Here is a 23,973-nt window from a genome sequence, read left to right on the forward strand (position 1 = left end):
GTTTGAAAGCATTTGGCCTTGTAGTTCCTGAGAAACCTTCTTACATGCAAAAGGGTGATTACAAAAGCATTTTTATTTGAAAAATTTCAAATATTCGGGCAAAAAAAATGCTATAATCAAAAATGAAAATATTTATTGACAATGTGTTCAATTTTCTGTCCATATCATAAAGCACTACCATAAATATGCGAGACTAGGCATTTTCAGAGAAAATAACAACTAGAAACCAATTTGCTTGAACCTTCAAGTGGAAAAATTCATGAATACCAGTATTTTTGTAAAAGGGAGATAATAAGGTTTTCCGAAAAAAAAATCTGTTTTTTCTCAATTTTGCATGTAAACCAAGGTATATTTCTAATATCAAAATACAATTCCTTTATGCAATGATGATACATGTCAAAATTTGTTCAAATTTTGAATTGCTACTAACAACCACAATATGAACAATTCTTAATTTTAATATCATATTTTTCAAACTTTTCAAGTGAGTCATCTCCCTTTTCTGTTAAGATATCAAAATTATCATTTTAATTGTTGATATCTGGCACTTTTTGTAGTTTCAGTATTCATGAAACTCTGCCCATTAAAAAGAAACTACCAGATGTGCCTTTAATTGACGATTTACCTACTGAGGCAAGAGGTCCTGGGCATGCCATCAGTTATATAACTTTGAATTTCTATGACAAGATCATGCTCCTGCCAAATTTTGTTTGAATTCCATCAGGTAGTTCAAGGAAAATTTAAAGGTAAAGCTTCTGTAATCTGAATATTTCATACACATCTAAGAGAGGGTATTGACTGGTAAAATTCATATTAAGGTAGTGGACCTGTAATGACAACTGGCAATTTCTGTTTGATTACATATTTTCTATGTGTTTTCTGCAGGGTATGAAAATCCATGTGCATGTGACCACCTAAGAATGCCCTAGTAGAACATCGGGATACAAACAATACATAATAGCACGGCAATCACAGTATTACTACAGGTCCACTACCTTAAGGAAAAAAAACAAATATAGCAAATCAGCTGTAAAGTTTATTGCACATTTAAAAGTAAATACCTATATATACTCAAAAAACAACACATACAAGATTAATCCAATATGTCATTCAGGTACTTTTAATATAAATCAAATTAGAACAAATTTTACATAAGCACTTTATTCTTTAATCCAAACAGATGAAACATAATTCTTTTAAAAAATTAAAACACGGGAAGAGAGTAATTTTTTTTTGTAATCCAGGCTCGTAATCACGAACTTCAAAAATGACTGTGGTTCAGACAAAATTGAATCTAAATACTTCTTGGTAAAAATTCAACATTATTGATTATTGTACCAACTTAAATTATACTTCTTAAAATAAAACATGACTGTATAAGCTTCAAAGTTTCCTTGAAAAAAAAAGTACAAAGGGCAAATAGTTCTTTAACCATGGACAATTTTAAAACAGCCATATAAAAAATCCAGAAGAACTCCTTTCTTTTAGTTTTTTTTCAAAACTTGGGATGCCAACGGGTAACCATTAAAATGTTTGATTATCAGTAAGTAAAATCACTAAAATATCTATCAAATTTTTCTTTAAAATTTTAGAAAAATTTATAATTTCAGATTGTATACTGTGACCACCACCAATCTACAAAAATATTTTATTCAATAAACTTAATAGATAACTGAGCCACGCCATGAGAAAACCAACATAGTGCATTTGCGACCAGCATGGATCCAGACCAGCCTGCGCATCCGCGCAGTCTGGCCAGGATCCTAATCAAAATGATCCGACGTTCAGATTGTTTTATATTTGTGACGGGCAAACTAAACGTCAAAACTTTGAAGGACCAAAATAATGGAGGATAAATCACAATACACAGTCATATAAACTTATTGGTTTTACCGCTTGCGCATATTGGTGTGTAGACACGTGGTAAACGTTAATCATGTGTAGTACATACACAGGTTTAATCACCAGAAAATTTGTAATTCTGGATATTATTTGATAATTTTTACACAATTAATGAGGACTTGAATCCCATTTCGATACATTAAGTATTTTTCTAATTTATGGCCAATTCGTGAAATAATCGGCATTTAAAGCTGTAGCATGTAAAGGGTCGGCAGCGATGAAAATTTCATCCGAAATTGCTTCAACTATTTTGGTCTTTCGAGTGTTTGACGCGAGTGGGGATATTGCCCATATGAAAAAATTATCTCAATATTTCCAAATTAGTTGGACCAGCCAGGATCCATGCTGTTCGCTAATGGTTTCTCTAATTACCATAGGCTTTGAAAGCAAACAGCAGGGATCCTGACTGGACTGGGCAGATGCGCAGGCTAGTCTGGACCCATCCTGGTAGAAAATGCACTACGTTGGTTTTCTCATGGCACGGCTCAATTATAGAAATATTGACATCCCTACTCAAAAGTAATGATCTAGTCATCCAAAATTATTCATACATTTTGTAATAAGATCTTACATTAATACTGAGGTTGGCTCCTTTAATACACCGAGAATTTGTATTACAGGAAAATGCATGTTGGTAAAAACTGGAACATTGTAACTTATAACTGGTCCCCAAAATGTTCTGTAATTGCCCAAAATTACAGTTGTTTCATTGAATGATGTCATGGACGTGATTGCTCATTGACTAAAAATGAGGAAATCAGAGGATACACCCCAACACCTTTTAACAAAATTTGCAATTTGCACATAGCTGACATAATCTGCCAACTTGCATTTCAATTTTTGTTTTCAACAAAAAGGGAATTCAGAAGAAAAGCAAAAGTATCACCTCCATATATATGGTCTAAAGGATATTGTTTATGCCAGCCTTGAAAAGTAACTCTGTCTGTCAGCCTGGAAAAGTAACTCCGTCACTTCACTTGATACAAGCCTACCAATTTCCAAAATAAATTAATTACCATTTCCTTTTCTACATAATAAATAATGTCATCAATTTCTTTATCAGTCCAAAACTTTCTGTGAACTCTTTGCCTGTTCAATTTTTGTGACAGTTTCATCCCATTTTACGAACTGCTTTGACAAAAGTGTTATCTGTAAGTGCAGGTCAAGGAACAATATTTATGTACAGTTAAACCTGTATTAAACAGCTAGTCAAGAAAGTTACAAATTCTGGTTGCTTACGGCAGGATGCTGTTTCAGACAAGTCAACATTAGAACAAGATGTCAATTTGAGAATGTAGCTTACTGGCCACTTGAAGAAACTGACTGTTTAGTGCACGTCACCAGTAAGGCATTGTTTCAGGCAAAAGCAAGCACCTCTGACAATTTACAATCTAACCAAATATGAAAGGATTAGCTAGAAAGGATACAATAGCATTATAAGTGGATAGCAGGCTCTCTATTTCCTCAGACAGTTTGCCAGCCTCGTCTTGTTGTTTAATCGTTAACTGGCTCAGATCTTGAAGTTTACCTGTCAGGCTTGGAACAGCTGAAATGGATTATGAAACAAATTACAGAAAATACAGATTTTTTTGTATCATTCTATTCTCCATTTGAGCCGCACCATGAGAAAACCAACATAGTGCATTTGTGACCAGCATGGATCCAGACCAGCCTGAGCATCTGGCTGTGTGGATGTGCAGGTTGGTCTGGATCCATGCTGGTTGCAAATGCACTATATTGGTTTTCTCATGGTGTGGCTCATTTTATGAATAAATATTTACAACTTCACAACAAGCTTTCAATTTAACGGCAGTTTCTTTTAAAACCTCTGTCTATAGGAACTTCAGTAAACAGGACAAAATATTCCATATACATGTATACAGTTCTTAAAGGTGACATAGTCCCTTAACATTAAAGCAGAACTAAAAGAAGAACTCATGCATATTACTCTATACAGATGTAATAACCTATACAACTCTGTTTTTCATATTCTGCCATGATACAGTAAAATCGCGTGTTCACTTTGGAATGTAACCAGCAAAATTGCATGTCTACTTTTGCACACTAACACAAAGTATGCACGTTCCTGTTAAGCATCTTTTTCAACAATTTTCCAGTAATATAAATGATGGTGTCTATTTGTAGCAGTGATCACAATGCCAAACTTTATATAGTACTTCCTCTCTGGAGTATCACACCATAGACACTTAAAACAGGGTTTTTTCCCCTTCTGTAATAGGGGCCATTAACAGACCCCTTCCCCTCAGAAAATTTTCCTAAAAACTGACTTTACATCACGTTTTTTATTCCTCTTTGCCCAGGTACTGAGCCACTATTTCTCCCAAACCACAGGCCTGGGCCCCTTCCCCTCTTGATAAAAAAATCCCTTTCACATGATACCCATCAAGTAACAATATACGAACACTGGTCTGGCCAGTCATAGAACTATCCTCTTAATGCAGAGTGCCAAGCAAGGATTAGCTACCTACATGCCATTTTTCGCAAATAAACTAACATATTAATTTACGATCTTTGATCACATATAGCAAACCTTTAATGTGTTCACTATCCAGTGTATCCTGTAGTTGTTGCAATGTCTCTAGTCGTGCTGACTGCTGTAACAGGAAATCTTCCTCTGTAACAGAACAAGCCATTATAATGGGTTATATGGTAACACAAGAAGTTACATCTTAACAGAATAACGCTAGCATGACAACAGAAAATACCTGAACATTTAAATACATGGTAACCAAGCAGTTACATTATAACAGAATAACACTTACATGGCAACAGAACAAGCTGTTACTATGGGCTACTTGGTAACAGAGCAGTTACATTATAACACAACAAGAGCTGTCCATGAGACAGCGCACTCGACTCTTCTCAGTGCTTGACTCTGAATTAAAGCTTTGCCAGTAAAATAAAATCCAAGTTAAAAAGGGAAATAACTCTGTCAAAATTCAAATCAGAATTATGCGAATTGTGTCTCTTGGTGTAGACTTTGATTGTAAATAACCATATTGAGTTTCAAGTCAAAAGCTTTAATAGTAAAAGAGATATTTGACTTTATCAAAAATTTTAACAAAAAATTAAGTTAAAAAGGGACATAATTCTGTCAAAATTCAAATCAGAGTTATGGGGATTGTTTCTCCTGGTGTAGACTTTGAATGTAAACAAGTATTTAAAGTTTCAAGTCAAAAGCTTTGATAGTAACAGAGACATTTGACTTTATCAAAAACTTTAACCAAAAATTCTAAGTTAACAAGGGGCATAATTCTGTCAAAATTCAAATAAGAGTTATGGGAATTGTGTCTCCTGGTGTAGATTTTGATAGTAAATAACTACTTAGAGTTTCAAGTCAAAAGCTTTAACAGTAACAGAGATATTTGACTTTATTAAAAACTTAAACCAACGGCGAGGGTGATGCCGACACCAGGGCGAGTACAATAGCTCTACATTTTCTTCGAAAAGTCGAGCTAATAAAACTCAGATAGCAACAAAATAGGCTGATACAACTGGTTGCATTGATACAGAGCATTACATTATAACAGAATAACACTTACATGGTAACAGATCAAGCTGTTACAACTGGTTGCATTGTTACAGTGCATTACATTATAATAGAATAACACTAACATGGTAACAGAACAAGCTGTTACAACTGGTTGCATTGTTACAGAGCATTACATTTTAACAGAATAACACTTACATGGTAACAGAACAAGCTGTTACAACTGGTTGCATTGTTACAGCGCAATACATTTTAATAGAATAACACTTACATGGTAACAGAACAAGCTGTTATAACTGGTTGCATTGTTACAGCGCATTACATTTTAATAGAATAACACTTACATGGTAACAGAACAAGCTGTTACAACTGGTTGCATTGTTACAGCACATTACATTGTAATAGAATAACACTAACATGGTAACAGAACAAGCTGTTACAACTGGTTGCATTGTTACAGAGCATTACATTTTAACAGAATAACACTAACATGGTAACAGAACAAGCTGTTACAACTGGTTGCATTGTTACAGAGCATTACATTTTAACAGAATAACACTTACATGGTAACAGAACAAGCTGTTACAACTGGTTGCATTGTTACAGCGCAATACATTTTAATAGAATAACACTTACATGGTAACAGAACAAGCTGTTATAACTGGTTGCATTGTTACAGCGCATTACATTTTAATAGAATAACACTTACATGGTAACAGAACAAGCTGTTACAACTGGTTGCACTGTTACAACTGGTTGCATTGTTACAGCGCATAACATTATAACAGAATAACACTTACATGGTAAAAGAACAAGCTGTTACAACTGGTTGCATTGTTACAGAGCGTAATACATTATAACAGAATAACACTTACATGGTAACAGAACAAGCTGTTACAACTGGTTACATTGTTACAGAGCGTAATACATTATAACACTTACATGGTAACAGAACAAGCTGATACAACTGGTTGCATTGTTACAGAGCATTACATTTTAATAGAATAACACTTACATGGTAACAGAACAAGCTGATACAACTGGTTGCATTGTTACAGAGCATTACATTATAATAGAATAACACTTACATGGTAACAGAACAAGCTGTTACAACTGGTTGCATTGTTACAGCGCATTACATTATAACAGAATGACACTTACATGGTAACAGAACAAGCTGTTACAACTGGTTGCATTGTTACAGAACATGACATTATAATAGAATAACCTTACATGTGGTTACAATTGGATACCAGGTAACAGAGCAGTTATATTATCAAACAACAACACTGACATAGTGACAGATCAAGCTGTTACTTTGTGTAAACAAGAGATCACAGAGTGATCTTGGCGCCCACCAATGTGCCATTTTTGAGTGTTCCAAATTTCAAGACTTATTGACTAGCTCAAGGTCAAATTTCATTTCCGTACACAACACAAATCTATGCATGTGGTCCAAATTTGAAGCCTGTACATTCAAAAATGTGAAAGTAGGTCACTAGGTCAATGTCAAGGTCAAAGTTTGTTTCAGTACACAAAACTATGCATGTGGTTAAAATTTGAAGCCTGTAGCTACAGAAAAGTGGAAGTAGGTCACTAGGTCAATCTTAAGGTCAAAGTTCATTTCGGTACATAAAACTATGCAAGTGGTCCAAATTTGAAGACTGTAGCTTGAGAAATGTAAAAGTAGGTCACTAGGTCAAAATCCAGGTCAAATTTTACTTCGGAATACAAAACTATGCATGTGGTCCAAATTTGAAGCCTGTACCTTTAAAAATGTGAAAGTAGGTCACTAGGTCAATGTAAAGGTCAAAGTTTGTTTCGGTACATAAAACTATGCATGTGGTCCAAATTTGAAGGCTGTAGCTTGAGAAATGTAAAAGTAGGTCACTAGGTCAAAATCAAGGTCAAATTTTATTTCGGAATACAAAACTATGCATGTGGTCCAAATTTGAAGCCTGTACCTTAAAAATGTGAAAGTAGGTCACTAGGTCAATGTAAAGGTCAAAGGTCATTTCAGTACACAAAACTATGCAAGTGGTCCAAATTTGAAGGATGTAGCTTGAGAAATGTAAAAGTAGGTCACTAGGTCAAAATCAAGGTCAAATCTTATTTCAGAATACAAAACTATGCATGTGGTTCAAATCTGAAGCCTGTACATTCAAAAATGTGGAAGTAGGTCACTAGGTCAATGTCAAGGTCAAAGTTTTTTTCGGTACACAAAACTATGCACGTAGTCCAAATCTGAAGGCTGTAGCTTGAGAAATGTGAAAGTAGGTCACTAGGTCAAAATCAATGTCAAATTTCATTTTGAAACACGAAACTATGCATATGGTCAAAATTTGATGCCTGTACCTTCAAAAATGTGAAAGTAGGTCACTAGGTCAAAATAAAGGTCAAAGTTTTTTCCAGTGCACAAAATTATGCATGTGGTCCAAATTTGAAGGCTGTAGCTACAGAAATGTGAAAGTAGGTCACTAGGTCAAAATCAAGGTCATCTCATGTCAAGGTTCATCTTGCCACTCAAAAATATACATGTGGTCCAAGTTTGAATGTTGTAGTTACTGACAAGAACATTTTAAAAGCTTTTCCCTGTATAAGTCTATATGAACCATGTGACCCCCGGGGCGGGGCCATATTTAACCCTAGGAGGATAATTTGAACAAACTTGGTAGAGAACCACTAGATGATGCTACATTACAAGTATCAAAGCCCTAGGCTTTGTGGTTTGGACAAGAAGTTTTTCCCTATATAAGTCTATGTAAACCATATGACCCCCAGGGCGGGGCCATAGTTGACCCTAGGGGTATAATTTGAATAATCTTAGTTGAAGACCACTAGATGATGTCACATACAAAATATCAAAGCCCTAGGCCCTGTGGTTTTGGACAAGAGGTTATTCAAAGTTTTTCCGTATATAAGTCATTATAAACCATGTGACCCCCAGGGCGGGGCCATATTTGACCCCAGAGAAATAATTTGAATCATCTTGGTAGAGGACCACTAGATGATGCTTCATACCAAATATCAAAGCCCTAGGCTCTGTGGTTTTGGACAAGAAGGTTTTCAAAGTTTTTCCCTATATAAATCTATATAAATTATAGAAATAAACAAAGGGCCATAACTCACTCATAAATTGTTGAACCAGTCTGATTTTCAGGGGGACACAACTAGGGTACCAATACATCATTCTGACAAAGTTTGGTCAAAATCCCCCCAGTAGTTTCTGAGGAGATGCGATAACGAGAAATTGTTAACGGACGGACGGACGGACTGACGGACGGACGGAATGACGGACGGACGGACCACGGACGCAGAGTGATTTTAATAGCCCACCATCTGATGATGGTGGGCTAAAAAAAGCAGCTACATTGACAAAGTAAAACACAATACCCAGATTCACTGTAATAGAACAATCAGTTATTTTTATCAGAACAATTAGTTAAATTGTGACTGAACAAGCTGAAATCAGTCATACTTTAACAGAACAGTTCTTTCTTGCGCCGACTGATATAACCTGTTCTTGCACTGACAGAAATAACCAGTTCTTGCGCTGAGGGATATAACCTGTTCTTGCACTGATGGAAACAACCAGTTCTTGCGCTGATGGATATAACCTGTTCTTGCACTGACAGAAATAACCAGTACTTGCGCTGACGGATATAACCTGTTCTTGCACTGACAGAAATAACCAGTTCTTGCGCTGACGGATATAAGCTGTTCTTGCACTGATAGAAATAACCAGTTTTTGCGCTGATGGATATAACCTGTTCTTGAACTGACAGTAATAAATGATGTTGCAGTGAAGCAATAACCTGTTCTTGCACTGACACTAATAACTTTCCCTAATGCTTATGCTACCTCACCTGCAAGTATAATTTCAGTTTTGGCAGCTTCTGACAAAGTCATCTCATCTGCTCTAGCTGGATCCAAGCATTCCTTCAGCTCTGGCACTAAAATATACACATTTATGACTTTCTGTGAAAGATATCTGGTAATTTCACAATGAAGATTACTAGTATACCAGTTACAGCATGACAACGTACTTTCGAGTGAAATAGTTTATTCTGTCTGTAATATCTTTTCATGGCAAGATTCTGTTCATGGGTGGTCTGCATTGCTATGTGTGGGTCTGGCTGTGTTTACTATGCTCAATGCTTTTGGAGATTTTACTTAACCTTTATCCTGCTAAATTTCTGAAATGGACTAGTCCGTCATTCAATTTGGGCAGTACCACTTATTATTCAAAGGGATGTTCACTGAAAAATTACCAACTGAAGACATGATCAACCTGTACAGATGTGCAGGCTGATCTTGGTCTACAATGGTTACAAAGGCAAAAGCCACTTACTGCCACCAAGGTAAATGTTAATTTTACTAATAGTAAGAAATACAAAGAATTTATATTTCTGATTTGAAATTTTCAAGTGATGTGACATAAATCTAGAATCAACTTCTTCCTGACTCATCCAACTGGCTCTGGGAAGGTTGCAGTCATAATATGGCATTAGCTGCTAATGCAAGTATTGATACAGAAAACAAAGATTGCTCAAGAATTCTAATAGCAATTCAAACATGGCAAATAAAAGAACAATGTTTGCGAACCACATTGAACTGCTGGAGTGAGCCTGGGTGTTCGAACAGCTAATACCAGAGTGAGCGTATTTTCACCACAGAACAAGTATGGAATACTTACATCTATCAAATATTCTGTTGATCTTCTTCTTCCCTGCAACCGCCTTTGTCAGGTTTGTCTGTACATTGGCCAGGACGTCGGTACACTGAAATAGACTTCACTCTCACTGTACGGTCTATATGATAAAACTATTTAAAATTTAGATAACTAGAACTCATGCAGACTTCAAAAACAAATATCTACGGGTTTTTTTGTTAAAAATTGAGAAAAAAAATTCAGACATTGTCATTTACACAAAGCATGATTCAAAAATTAAATCTGACATGGAGAAATAGCAAGACACAATTAAACAAGAGGTAGATATTTTGCTTGCCTGCCTTCTTCAATGCTTTCATTCAACTGTATCTCTGACATAGGATATAAACAGTAACAGTATAATATTAATACGGTTGTTCAACATGTTCAACATGAAACTAACATGTTTTGTGATATTAAAAACATTTCCACTCCACACTAAAAAAGTTAGTTTTAGTGAAAATTAAGTGCCTCCACCTTTAAAATGGCCTCATTTTCCAAAATAAATATAAAAAAAATAATATAAAAGTTTAAATAAACCCAGGACATCACTATATAAAGACCTTTACTTACAAAATAATCCTTTTACCTATCTAGATAACAAAATCTAAAGCAAAAACTAAGGAATATTTTTAATAATAAATGATTTAAATTAAAAACAATTAAAACACACAAGATTGCACCCATTGTTTATGATTCTCCTTACACTCTCAACTGTTCATGTTACATTAAACTAAAAGTAAGTGATACTAATCAATAATTAAGTTGGATATACTAATCCTTATAAATAATATAAGGACTTGGTTAATGCATCTTCCCCCACACCCATCCCCATCTCCAGCATTTTTCATGCTTAGTTTCGCCAGTCAGTATCAAAACTAATAATTAATGTTTAGACATACAGTCAAACTTGTCCGCTTGAACCCAACAGGACTGGCAAAATTTGTTTGAGTAATCAGTAATTTGAGGCTGACTTCCTGCAAAGGGTGGTGTTCTAATTATCAGAGTTTATGTGAACAAAGTTTGACTGTAACTCATTGGTAATATAGATTATAACTTATTAAGCTATTAACTTCATACCGTGAAATCGTTAATATTTCTGGGGACTAGTTTTCATGATTTTCAAGGTATTGTTGAACCCTAGGAAGAAATAAAAAAAAATTACCGCACATTCTGTTTTCCTTTCATAGTTAAAATCTGCGAATTCATATCCCCACCACCACAGAACTTAATGCCCATGAAATTAAATGATTTCACAGTAGTTACTGCATTATACTTAAACTTAAAGTATTGAATGTAATATATATATGTCATTTTGAAAATGCAAGATATATAATAATGCCAGTGAATGAATATACTTTTAATGCATGTCAAGAGGTATTTAATGTATATAAAGCAAGGTAGAGGATTTCTATCATGGTACATTTCATTAATATAGGGAGATAAATGCAAAATATATGCATAACATTTAAATTTAATTAATTAATTAATTTATTTATTCATACACTGAGACAATCCTAACTCTGAAATTAGTGCTATTAAAATTTAAATTTATCTTATAACATACATGATACTGTTTAAAAGTTCTGCAAATCCTAAAATTACTATTATGTAATATTAACCGAAGAAAACCATTTGACAGTATAAATTGACTTTATTAAATGAGCCTGAATAAAACAAACAGGCATTTACTATTGACTGAATTAACTGAATCATACATGTACTATTTCCTGAACAATATTTTTTACTGCCTAGACAAAAGTTATAATTTAATGTACACGAAACTTTTTGATTTCCTGACCTCACTTCGCGACAATGAAAATCTCCTATTATTATCTCCCTTGGAATGTACTGATCAGGTCCACATTTCACAATCTTTGCCCTAACAAGAGGGCCATAAAGGCCCTGTATCACTTACCTGAACGAACCAGAATACATAGTTTCACACCAGTATACTAATCATTTGAATTAGGTCTAGAATGTTAACAGTTTAATCATTAATAACAGATAATTTGTTATTAATGATTAAAATGTTATTCATAACATTCTAGATGAAATAACAGAGTATGACGGACATAGGTCACTCACAAAAGCTTGCCCTGTACTCTGTCAATTCTAAACTTTGCCTCTTGAACTATTCCTTTTCTCAACAACATTCATCGGAGTAAACTATGTCCTGATATGAGGCAAATTTATGTGAAATATGGATCAAGACATAAGCAACAGTGAAAATATTAGTACATGATGGTAGCAATCTAGTGTAGGACTAAACAATTACATAATTTCTAGGTTACGGTAATAGTGAAATAAAAGACAAGCCAGGGATTAAGTATAAAATGATTTTGTGTTCCAATGTCAGCTGATTTGTCTAAAATTTGCCCTAAATACAGAACAGTTTGAAAAGTTTCTCCTAGGATTCATTTTACAGTGTATATTTTTAACTCACTCAAACATAACTGAATGCCATAAAGATTATGAATACCAGCTGACATGGGATTACAAACAAGTTTATGCAGAATGTGTAATTAAGTTTTCAGAACAGCCAGAAACCTAATTCTTCCTTGTCAAGAAAAAGAAACTTTTTGCTTAGCATTAATAATCACACTAATTTTTTCTCTCATTTGCTGGATAAGCTTCACAACTTAGCAATATATATTGAAAATATCATGAAAGAAAAATGATGGAACATGATGAAAAGGAGTGATGAATAAATATTATCTAATATTAGGTAATAGGTAATCTAAACATTATAAATGTGTCTCAAAATCAGGTGGCTAAAAAAAGTAATAATACCAGTATCTATCAATTGTCACAAAATAATGGGACATTACTCAATCGTTTTTTAGGTTGAAATGGTTAATGTTTAATACCTACTTGAAAATGGCTGTCTGAACTTAATTGTGATTATTAGTTTTAGGCCTAAAAATGCCTGTATGGGTGTCTGTTTTCATCTGCAGTAGACATGACTTTTCTATAACCACCACTATATATACTGGGTAATGTTGGTGACTCAAGAAGTCGAAATACACTTTGTATGTATATTGCCTTAATGTCTAAAAGTATCATCAAGTACAAGCCTGTGAACATTTAATGTAAACATGTAAATTGCCAGAAAAAAGCAACACATTGAAAAAACATTTAATATACATTATATAGAGGACATTTGCAGTGAATGCAGAATAATATTTCACAAAACGGAGACAAAATTTAAAAAAAAGCACCAGTGTCTGACAATTTAAGTTGAAATACACATATTGCAACAGATTTTAATTTCAGTGCACTGCAAGAAACATACACGTGTGAATGACAATTACATCAGACATATTGTGACTTTACAAAAAAAGGAGCTCTATTTCATTTTATTACTAAGAGCATAATGTCATAAAATTCTTGTCAAATGACATTCTCTGAACTGAGAAAAATTCTACAAGGAATGAAGCATCGGTACAACAAAAAAAATTTTCATCATGATTTTTTTTTGGGGTTTTGAGAAAATTGATACACAAAAAACGATAACACTAACAGCTTGTGATATGCCATGAGTGATACTATTATACATATATCACATTAATAAAAACAGTTAATATATTAATCAGTCTATTAGCATAAAACAAATGTTTGCCTCAGTAATCTGAACATGGTGTTTTCTATCGCATACACCTTGCCCATGCTAAAAAATAATTCAGGTCAATCAACATTGGGGTTTCTTTCAACTAAAATAAATGTTAAAGTATTTCCCAAGACACCACACAAGCACTTTATAGACCTAGATGTAAGGAGTTAAGTTTGCTACACTGCACACTTACCTTGGAGGGTTTGGATTCCTATATTTAAACATGACAAAGGATAAAATCATAACACAGCATGCACAATAACTCATGTCATAACACAATCATATCAAGTACAACATATAAACTAGACAGGTAATAGGCTTCAACATCAACAAGACAACAGATCAAGGTATGCCTGCACCCCTACTGCCGCCCCTAAATGGAGCCCCATTGAAAAGTAAATTATGTGACATTTGGTTGAGTGTTGATATTTTCATCTGTGCAATAGCAGATAGTCACCTCTAAGAAAATAATGAACAAAAAACACAGAATTTTGTCTGAAAACTGGTTCCTTACCAGTACTGGTTGGCGACCCATTATTTCGGATGACCCAGAAACCGGATAGTGGCGTATAGGCTTATTTCGGCACTCGGCCTTAGCATTATTCAAGGGGTACTCATCTACAATCTGCTAAATGCAGACAAAATCGAGTGTTTTGAAATGATCAAAATGGGTAGATAGTGCCAGGCTTAAACAAAATTTTCCAGAAGATAATGACCATTATTTATTTCTTAAGTTTTTTAAAAAAAAATGGAAAAGATGAATTCAATAAGCAGGGTCAAAGGGAGTAAACCCGCACAGTTTTAAGCTAAAACTACACTGAGGTAGCCTCCCATATTGGTTGAAATACTTTTGAAAAGGGTTTCTGCAGAATTTGAATTGACTTTCCTACTGTCCGATTTCTGGGTCCTGCAACACGCTAAAAACATTCATTTTATGTACTCAGAGATTTTTTTCCTTCTTTATAAAGTACAGGGTTTTCACTAGCAATTTCAAGTTGCAGTCCTGGGACTCCCAAAGCTGAAAAAGTTGCAGTCCCAACTACTGACTAGACTTTTCGTCAAAACACAGGCCTCTAATTTGTACTGTCAGATTAAATGTAGACCGACAGACATTTTGTAATCACAATTCTTCACCGAAATATTGTTAAGATGAGATAAAAAGGTAAAGGTAAAATAAGTAAAATGTAGTCAAAAATTAATGTTGGACACCCCCCCCCCCCCCCCCCCCCCATCCCTGATGTTTTTGGTCTTCCTGGACGAAATCCTCCTGTGAAATTATCAAGATGGACAAAATCCCCCTTGTGAAAATATCAAGTTGGACAAAATGCCTCGTGATAACTTTTTCTTAACCTTTTTATTTCAGAATGGAAACGTATATAAACATACAGTGAAAAGAAAATATATGAACAATTATTCTTATATTTTAATGCTTATTAAGAGCATAACGTTAAAACATTCGGTCTAAAATACATTAAGAATGCACAGTATGTCTATGATCAACATATTGATAAATGCTACTTCAGTAACATCAGCGATTTTGCAAAAAAATAATCACGTTACTAAGACCGACATCGACAGCATCTTAAAATTACTTGGACATTCATAATTAAGCGTAATTATCACATTTTCTAAAAAAAAAAACATCTTGAAAACTGCTTGGTAATTAGTACGTGAGAAAACAATCGAAGTTACTTCAAATACTACGTAATCCGTCGTAAACAATTAGAAATTGTCACCTATGCAATCATGCCGACAATCACATGTATATTCGAGTTGATCATACACATGCTATCTCGCGGTGTAGTGGAAACTGGCAACGCTGATTGGCTATACGCGGCTATCGGTGACAAGCGAGTAACTCCGCCCACATATTTTGTTTTCGAGTCAAACCTTGTGTATTCGCAGGTTTACGTAATCAATTAATTTTCATTGCGTCTTACTGCAGAAACGTGCGTCCGGGGACTCCCAAGCTGCAATAAACACGCGTATACCGGGACCAATTATGCGTACAGGGACGCCGATTTCGGCGTTTCCGAGAACCCTGAAAGTACCCCTAAAAGGACCTTTTCCCAAATGAAAAATGCAATCTTTTTTCCCAATTATCATCCAAAAATTCCCCAAATGACCAAATTAAGTTTGCATTTTGATGACTGCAGAAGGAAAACTTAGTTACATTGACATCCACCATGATTTAACCATTTAAACAGTTTGTTTGATGCTATTTACATGGAATTAAAGGAAGAAGCATTCTAAATGATGTTATTATTTAACTATAAAAATTCCCAATCTGAGTAAAAACCCCGCTATTTTTCCCAATTTATCCGGTACCGGACCTTTTCCCAAAAGTGCAAAAAAATCACTGACTCTCTTTCAGGCCTTATGAATGCAGTTACGTGTTCAGTTAATTTTTTAGATAAAAAGAAATCACATTTTGTGATACTGAAGAACTGAACTTGATTCAGGTAACATTTCATGGATCTTGCATTAAAAATGAAAATATGACAGCTGAAAAGGTTGTAAAATTGTTCAAATCTGGGTCGCCAACCAGTAGATATATTAACTACATTAATCTTATCATTGAGGTCCCTGTGAGGCTTTGCCTTATTTTATATTATTTCTAATTAAAAAAACTAGTTCATGTACTGTTATTATACACGTATTTTGTTGTTCCAAATGACTTTTTCCTTCAGAATGTCCGAATATTACTTGTCCGAATGAATACATACTTTCACATGTTGAAATATGATGCTATTATGTAAGACACAATGATTACACTTTAATGAATATAAAAACGATACCTTTGGATAGTGTGCATCTTTGTTTGAACCACCAAAAACCCTGGTCTCTAACAGTTCTAGCCTATTCTCGAAAACGTCCAAATTGTCAGCCATTTCTGCGTTTGGTTTTTAAAAAATCAAATTTAAATGTGTTGTGATTTCTTAATCGAGCATATGAACTTAAATTTTATTCAACTGTATATACACTTGTTCGTTTTGTTTTCTTCGAGCTTATAGTTATTGCCAACAAACATATGGCCGTTCTTGAATTGACTGGGTCTTATTTCTTATTGATATATTTAACAAGTTCTGTAATATTGGTAGCTACTGATGTAGTTGTTTAGGGATCAAGATGTACTCTATCTATGTTCTATCTATCTATCTATCTATCTATCTATCTAAAGGAAAAAAATATATATAACTGAATCTTCTTTCCTTTGCCAATTTACACAAAATTAGTATGCCAATCAAACATGCTACTTGTGGATCTAACACTAACATGTCCAATTCATTTTCCAGTCCTAGGTTGAGCGCTTTTTATATTGCATATCTGTATATGTGTATAAAATGTTTTAAAGATATCTTTTATTGGCCAGGGTTCTTATAAAATAATGACTGCACATGCATATTTATTAAACAACATTAGGAAGAAAATAAAACATTTAAAACGGACTAATGCTATTGATTTTGTAGCAACAAATAAATGATGGTACTAAAAAATTATATTCAGTTTATATAAAAGTAAAGCAGAGCTGTCTTAGGATTTTAAAATCTTAAAGACAGTCATCTTGATACTTAAATTAAGTGTCACTACATGAACAGTTAAAAATGTAGCAGTGTGTATACAATGTATATAATTAGTATATGCTGTCGGTTGTCCGGTTAGCTCAGTTGGTAGAGCATCTGACTTGCAAGCAGAAGGTCTCAGGTTCGAGTCCTGCATCGGGCTGCACATGCATATTTATTAAACAACATTAGGAAGAAAATAAAACATTTAAAACGGACTAATGCTATTGATTAGTGCATCGGGCTGCACATTTTTCCGCTCCTATTACATTGGTTCCGTGAGTGTGGTGACTAGCCTTGGAATCCTAGAGCTAAGGTGAAACAATGTCTGAAATATTCTTCGCTTACGTGAATGACCAAAATAAGAGTCATCATCTTGTCCATTCGGGTTTATTTTGAAGAAAAAAATACATGTCACATGCTTTTCAGTTAAATAATAAACTTTGTCATGTATTGATATTAGCTACAAGACCGATTCAAGGCAGATTCTTTGAAAAGTTCGAAGCATTTATGTTTTTATTCTAAAATCATTTTTATTTTGTTTTAAATATTAAATAATTATAGTATAAATTGGTAAAATTTGGTGCATTTTTAATGTTATTGACTCTATTATACCCGTCAGTGCAAACCCTAGAAAATAATTGAATGTTAAGACTATGAAAAACTGAAATATATTTACAAATGTGTAGTGTGTTAGCTGGGAGAGTTCATTTTCATTACAATTAAATATATATTTCTTGCAATTGAAGATTCTTTGCGAGTTAAAACGTGAAGTTAGGATTAATACATATATGAAACTGACATGTTTAAATATTAGGGAACTGAAATTGCACGTGCCTGTTTTAAAATTGCACATCAACCTCTACAGAGAAAACACATTTTAATAAGAATAATACCGTCTTGCAAGTGATACAAGTTTAATTTTTCCGCAAAATATATTAACACTATACCAACTAACTAAAGATACACATATTTCATTGGATGTCCGACATAAATTTAATATATGCCACTATGCACGAGAAAATGATTTAGCTGTATTTCGTGTAATTATGCGAAACATTATTTTTACTGAAAAAGCAGTGTTTCTTTTTTTCTCAAAATATATTAACACTATACTGACGAAATATTTTATTTGAAAGTCAATATATTTTCGGGAACGTTGATTTGGTTTTCCGACTAGCTTTGTATCGACTATGTATTCAATATACATAAGTCTTTTTTTTCCCCATTCTTTATCCGAGACAACACACCCCTATTAAAGATGTTCTAGTGGAGTAAGATTTTGGCATTTTGCTATCAATCTTATACTTATTTTATGGAAATTCTTGTTATACATGTCTGTCGAGCAAGAGTGTAGTTCCATAGTACTATATATACTAGAACACACAGCAAAAGGAATTAAAATGCAAGATAAAGTTACTCGTTAGAGCAAACCCTGTAACAGAAATAAACACATTCTCAGATTGTTTGTTTTGAATGAATCACATACGGTTGAAGGTTGAATTTCATAAAAGAAGTGCTAGATTTAACTAAAATTTGTGCAATGCTTCAAAACACTAAACAATATTTCTTGACAAATCCTTTGTCGCTGATGTTTTTTCCGACCACATTTTAAATACCAAGAATATAACCGATACATATCTGATAATATACTTTCGCGTGGTACCCTATATAGGCTTTGTTGGCCCGTGCCTTCAACCAACCCCCACCCCTCCTCCTCCAAAAAGAAAAAAAAGACATGTTAATACATCCGGAATGCATAAGATTGCACGAATATACATGCATTTTCATTATTTTTCTGTGGGGCATGCCTACAGACCCCCTACCCAATCCTACCTTCGGTTTTCTTATCTTATAGAAAGCGTCGTACACAACAAGAAACTATTCATATGCACATAGTTGTCTGCTGTTTATTGCTGTCCGTTCTAATGAAATATCATTTTGGCGGGAAAGAATCACGTGCATTCCATGATGGATATTGTGTCTGCGGAAGGGCTACTCCAGACCCTTTTGTGGTCCATGTAAACAAAAGCGGAAACTAATATTTCCTGTCCATTTCTTGGCCTTAGAATAATACTGCTCTTCATTCAAAAACACCTTTCCCGATTAAACTCGTAGGCGCTGCAACCGAAAACGTGATGGATGCCGCCATTTTTATTCGACGTAACCGCACAAAGTTCATCAATATATGGTATGTTTTGTATTAAAATAGCTTAGAATATCACGTTTCACGACTTGAATTACAGAAAATTTAAATCCTGAACTCCTGAAAATGAATGTTGCCTCTCGTCGGGCTTATCATCCAAAACAATGATTGTAAAAAAAAAAAACGTTAATATAATTCATCAATCATGATAAAGATATATTTTATTTTCATTTTTTCCATAGTTTTGAAGTAAATGAAATTAAGAGATTCATATCTCCAAATGGGGAAATTTGTAAATATCACAGTCAATTATTCCTACGTACAGCACCTATGTAAGAATACTTGACTGTGATATTTACAAATATTGAGCGATTTCAATTCAACGCCGATTTTTCTAGTTAATTATCGTTATAATACATCAAAATGATATATTTATGTTGAAATATATTATAAATATTCATAATCTACGGAGATTTGATCATTCATATCAGGATTTGGGTAGATTTGGGAAAGATTTGGGTAGATTTCAGTCATATTCAATGACAGCTCAAACACAGGTCAAAAGAAAAAAATTTATTCATTCATCAAACATAACAAAACTGAAAATAATGGTGTCGCCCCTCTGACTAGTAATGGCGTCATCCATTTTGACCCAGTTACTAAGGCCAATATACTGAACAAACAGTTTGAGTCTGTCTTCTCAAAACCCCAGCCCCTTAGCCTTAAACAAATAGCAAAGAGTGCAGTATCTAAACTTTTACATCCACCCATGACACCAATATATATCACAGTCCAGGGCGTTGATAAACTGTTAGCTGGTCTTAACCCAAATAAGGCATCAGGCCCGGACGAAATCTCCCCTAGGTTAATGAAGGAACTGCACAGTGAGGTTGCCCCTATGCTCACCTACATATTTCAACTGTCTCTGGACACAGGCAGTGTCCCTGATGAATGGAGACATGCGGTTATCTCCCCCGTCTACAAAAAAGGTGAAAAGTCCAAGGCTAGTAATTATCGTCCAATCTCACTTACATGCATAGCGTCCAAACTCCTCGAACATGTCATAGTCTCTAATATCATGTCCTACTTTGACTCCTATAACATCCTTAGCCCAAAGCAGCATGGTTTCAGGTCAAAACACAGCTGCGAGACCCAACTCATAGGTTTCACACAAGAAATTGCTGATTCCCTAGACCTAGGCCAGCAATCTGATGTCATTGTTATGGATTTCAGCAAAGCCTTCGATAAAGTGGACCACCATAAGCTAGTCCACAAACTTAAACGTTTAGGTATAGATAACAAGGTCACATCATGGATTAAATCATTTCTAAGTAATAGGTCACAACAAGTTCTTGTCGAAGGCAAGTCCTCAGATAGGCTTCCCGTCCTCTCAGGGGTTCCCCAGGGTTCAGTCCTAGGCCCCTGCCTCTTTCTTGCATACATAAACGACCTGCCCGATAGTGTCCAAAGTAGGGTCCGCCTTTTCGCTGATGACACTATCGTCTACCTTACCATTTCATCTCAGTCTTCAGCAGAAAGCTTACAGCATGACTTGCAATTGTTAGAGTTATGGGAACAGGATTGGGCCATGGAGTTCAATCCTGATAAGTGTGAGATCCTTAGGATACATAGGAAGAGAAAACCTATCCTTTTCCCTTACAGGTTACACAATACCCTACTTAAATCAGCAGACCAGTCCAAATACTTAGGTGTTACGATAAGCAAGGATCTTAACTGGGCCCCCACATTAACAATATCACCTCCAAGGCCAATAATACCCTCCGCTTCATTAAAAGAAATGTCAAAACCAATAACACACAGGTCAAAGAAACTGCTTACAAAACATACGTCCGCCCCCAGGTTGAGTACTGTTCTACAGTCTGGTGTCCTTGGCAGAAATATTTAATAAATAAAGTAGAAATGGTCCAAAGGTCAGCTGCCCGTTATGTAAAAAATGACTACAGTTACACCAATAGTGTCACAGACATGATCAATACCCTCAAATGGAAAACACTCGAACAACGTAGAAACCATGCTTCCCTGATCATGTTCTATAAAATAAGATCCAATCTTGTAGTAGTCGATAACCATCACATGCTCCCTACTAGAAATCTTAATTATCTAATCCCACATTCCAAGACCAACTACCATGCTACAGCCTTCTTCCCAAGGACCATCAGGCTATGGAACAGTCTTCCAATATATGTCCAGTCAAGTTCGAGCCTACCAATTTTTGTTGGTAGACTCGACTCATGCTCTCTGTAGACCGTTGTATACTGTTTTTAACCTTAGATCTGTAGATCTCTTATCTTTGCAATATAGGTATATGCTATATATACTTTTAACCCCCATGCACATAATATATCTTTAAACTAATAACTGCTCCTGACAAGCGCCTGCCAAGCGTAATCAGTATTGATTTTATGGCAGTACAAAGTTGAAGTTGAAGTGAAGATTTGGGTAAGATTTGGGTAGATTTGGGTATTTCGTGCCGCCGTATTAGGGCGTATTTGTATATCAAAAGCCAAGAAAACCCCTGTTAAGATAAGCTAACATAACTTTTATTGGAATTCTTCAATATATAAAACATATGCTCTGACTGAGTTTTTTTTTACCGACTCTCACATAGAAGGAGATTACAAAGTCACCAAGATTTGTTTGTGATTTTCAACAGCGACGTAGAAACAGGAAACGTGGTAGCGGGGTGACGAAAACCATTGATACACCAAGCCCTGTCCTCTTAAAAGACGGTGTACACCCATTGGGGATAGTAGCTTTGAAGTGGCTTATGAAAATTGTAGATACTGCATGTAAATAGATACAACCATTGAGTGACTGACTGCAGTACCATTGGTTGTATACTGTTTAACATACTAATAGTAAAACTATCAACCTTAAACATTTTTTAATTCAATTAGCCTTCCAATTAAAGTTTAGTCCTTAATTATGGCAGCAAATTACAACCAGTCTCAACATTCGCACTCAACACCAATAAGGGGCCATGGCTTTAGTAGTAGTGGACGAGAATCATGGAAATACAGACTTGAAAATGATGCCAAGAGAAAATTCCTATCCAGTCCAGAAAAATTACAAACAACATGTGCCAGGTGTGATAATGACATAGTTATGGATGAGAACAAAATTGACTGTAATGGGTGTAAATTGTATTTTTGCGCAAGATGCTCCGGATTGAGTATGACTGCATTACAACTCATTAATGGAGGTGGGCTTGATGACTATCACTTTCATTGTAAAAGTTGCAAACAGACCTTGCCAACACTAGAAAATATAGATAAAAAACTCACATACATAGGAGAAAAACAGGAGTCAAGATTAACAATGCTAGAAGAAAAGGTCAAAAGAATAGAGCTTGGTGCTAAAGATACAATCAGAGATGAGATGAAAGGAGTGAAATCTGAAATAATGGATGACATTGAGGAAAAAATAAATAAAATTGTCGACACCAGAACTAAGGAACTAGATGAAAGAAGAAGGCGGGAACTAAATATAGTGGTGTTCAACCTAGTAGAAGGTACTAAAAAATTAGGGAAAGAAAACAAGGAATATGACGAAGAAAACCTCAAAGAAATAGCTGAAGCAATAGGTGTATCCAATTTACTGATAGAAACGTCATACAGACTTGGAAAAAAAGATAACAAAAAAACCCGTGTACTTAAGGTCATCTTAAAGGACAGGAAGCAAAGAAAGGCACTCCTAGATAACTCTTCAAACATCGCAAGTAAAGCAGAGGGCAAATACGTAAAAGTAGTCATCTTTAAAGACCTTACAATGGAGCAACGAAGTGACCGCAAAAAACGAAGAGAGAGAAACTTAGAAGGGAATGAAAACAATGTAGAAACAAACCTTCTGTTAGTACCACCTACTGGAGGTAATAGTCCCATGGAGTTATCTTCCAACATATTCAGCCAACAAGTACGAGATGTTTTCAGTGATGAAACTATAATGAATACAAGTCATAACCCTGAGAGCAATGATGTAACTATTCAAGGGGGGATCCATGCCAGTGGTCAGTATAACTTAGGAGCTCCAGTTGAAGCATGTGTGACTGACAGCAGTACCGTGCATAAACTGCAGTCAAACTGAGTAATGTTTTAACTGTGAATAGGAATGAAAATGTTTTATTTGATTGTAATGAAGGGAATAAACGCACTTCAAAAATTGAATTGGAATTTTATGTAAAGAGCAAGTTAAGTGTCCTTTATACTAATGCAGATTGTCTCACAAAAGAAAAACAGCTAGAATTAACAACAATTTTGTCTGAAAAGAGATGTGATATTTTGGCAATAACTGAGGTATATCCAAAAAACTCTATTATTGACTGTACCCAGGAAGAATTATACAAAATAAATGGATATGATGCATTTTTTGGTGATAATGGTAAAAGGGGAACAGTGATATATGTAAAACAAGAACTTCGTGCCATTAGGATTGAGAAATCTAACACTTTTAATGAATCTGTATGGGTAGAAATTGATCTTGATAGAAATGATAAGCTCTTGATTGGCT

General features: G+C 34.8%; 1 protein-coding gene across 2 annotated transcripts; it reads right to left on the reverse strand.

Annotated features, from left to right (window-relative positions):
* Positions 1 to 1,023: 1,023 nt before the first annotated feature.
* Positions 1,024 to 16,665, reverse strand: LOC123566679 (dynactin subunit 3-like). Of its 2 annotated transcripts, XM_045360982.2 has the most exons (7): positions 16,536 to 16,655; positions 13,931 to 13,948; positions 10,110 to 10,194; positions 9,280 to 9,366; positions 4,454 to 4,537; positions 3,330 to 3,448; positions 1,024 to 3,051 (listed from the first exon to the last, which is right to left on the reverse strand). In XM_045360982.2, the coding sequence occupies exons 1-7, from the start codon at positions 16,626 to 16,628 to the stop codon at positions 2,962 to 2,964; spliced, it is 576 nt and encodes a 191-aa protein (XP_045216917.1). In that variant the 5' UTR covers positions 16,629 to 16,655; the 3' UTR covers positions 1,024 to 2,961. The 2 variants fall into 2 exon arrangements, with proteins under 2 accessions (XP_045216917.1, XP_045216918.1); XM_045360983.2 differs by lacking the exon at positions 13,931 to 13,948 and having other exon boundaries at positions 16,536 to 16,665.
* Positions 16,666 to 23,973: the final 7,308 nt, after the last annotated feature.

Source organism: Mercenaria mercenaria, chromosome 8 (genome assembly GCF_021730395.1).
Source record: "Mercenaria mercenaria strain notata chromosome 8, MADL_Memer_1, whole genome shotgun sequence".
NCBI classification, from domain to species: domain Eukaryota; kingdom Metazoa; phylum Mollusca; class Bivalvia; order Venerida; family Veneridae; genus Mercenaria; species Mercenaria mercenaria.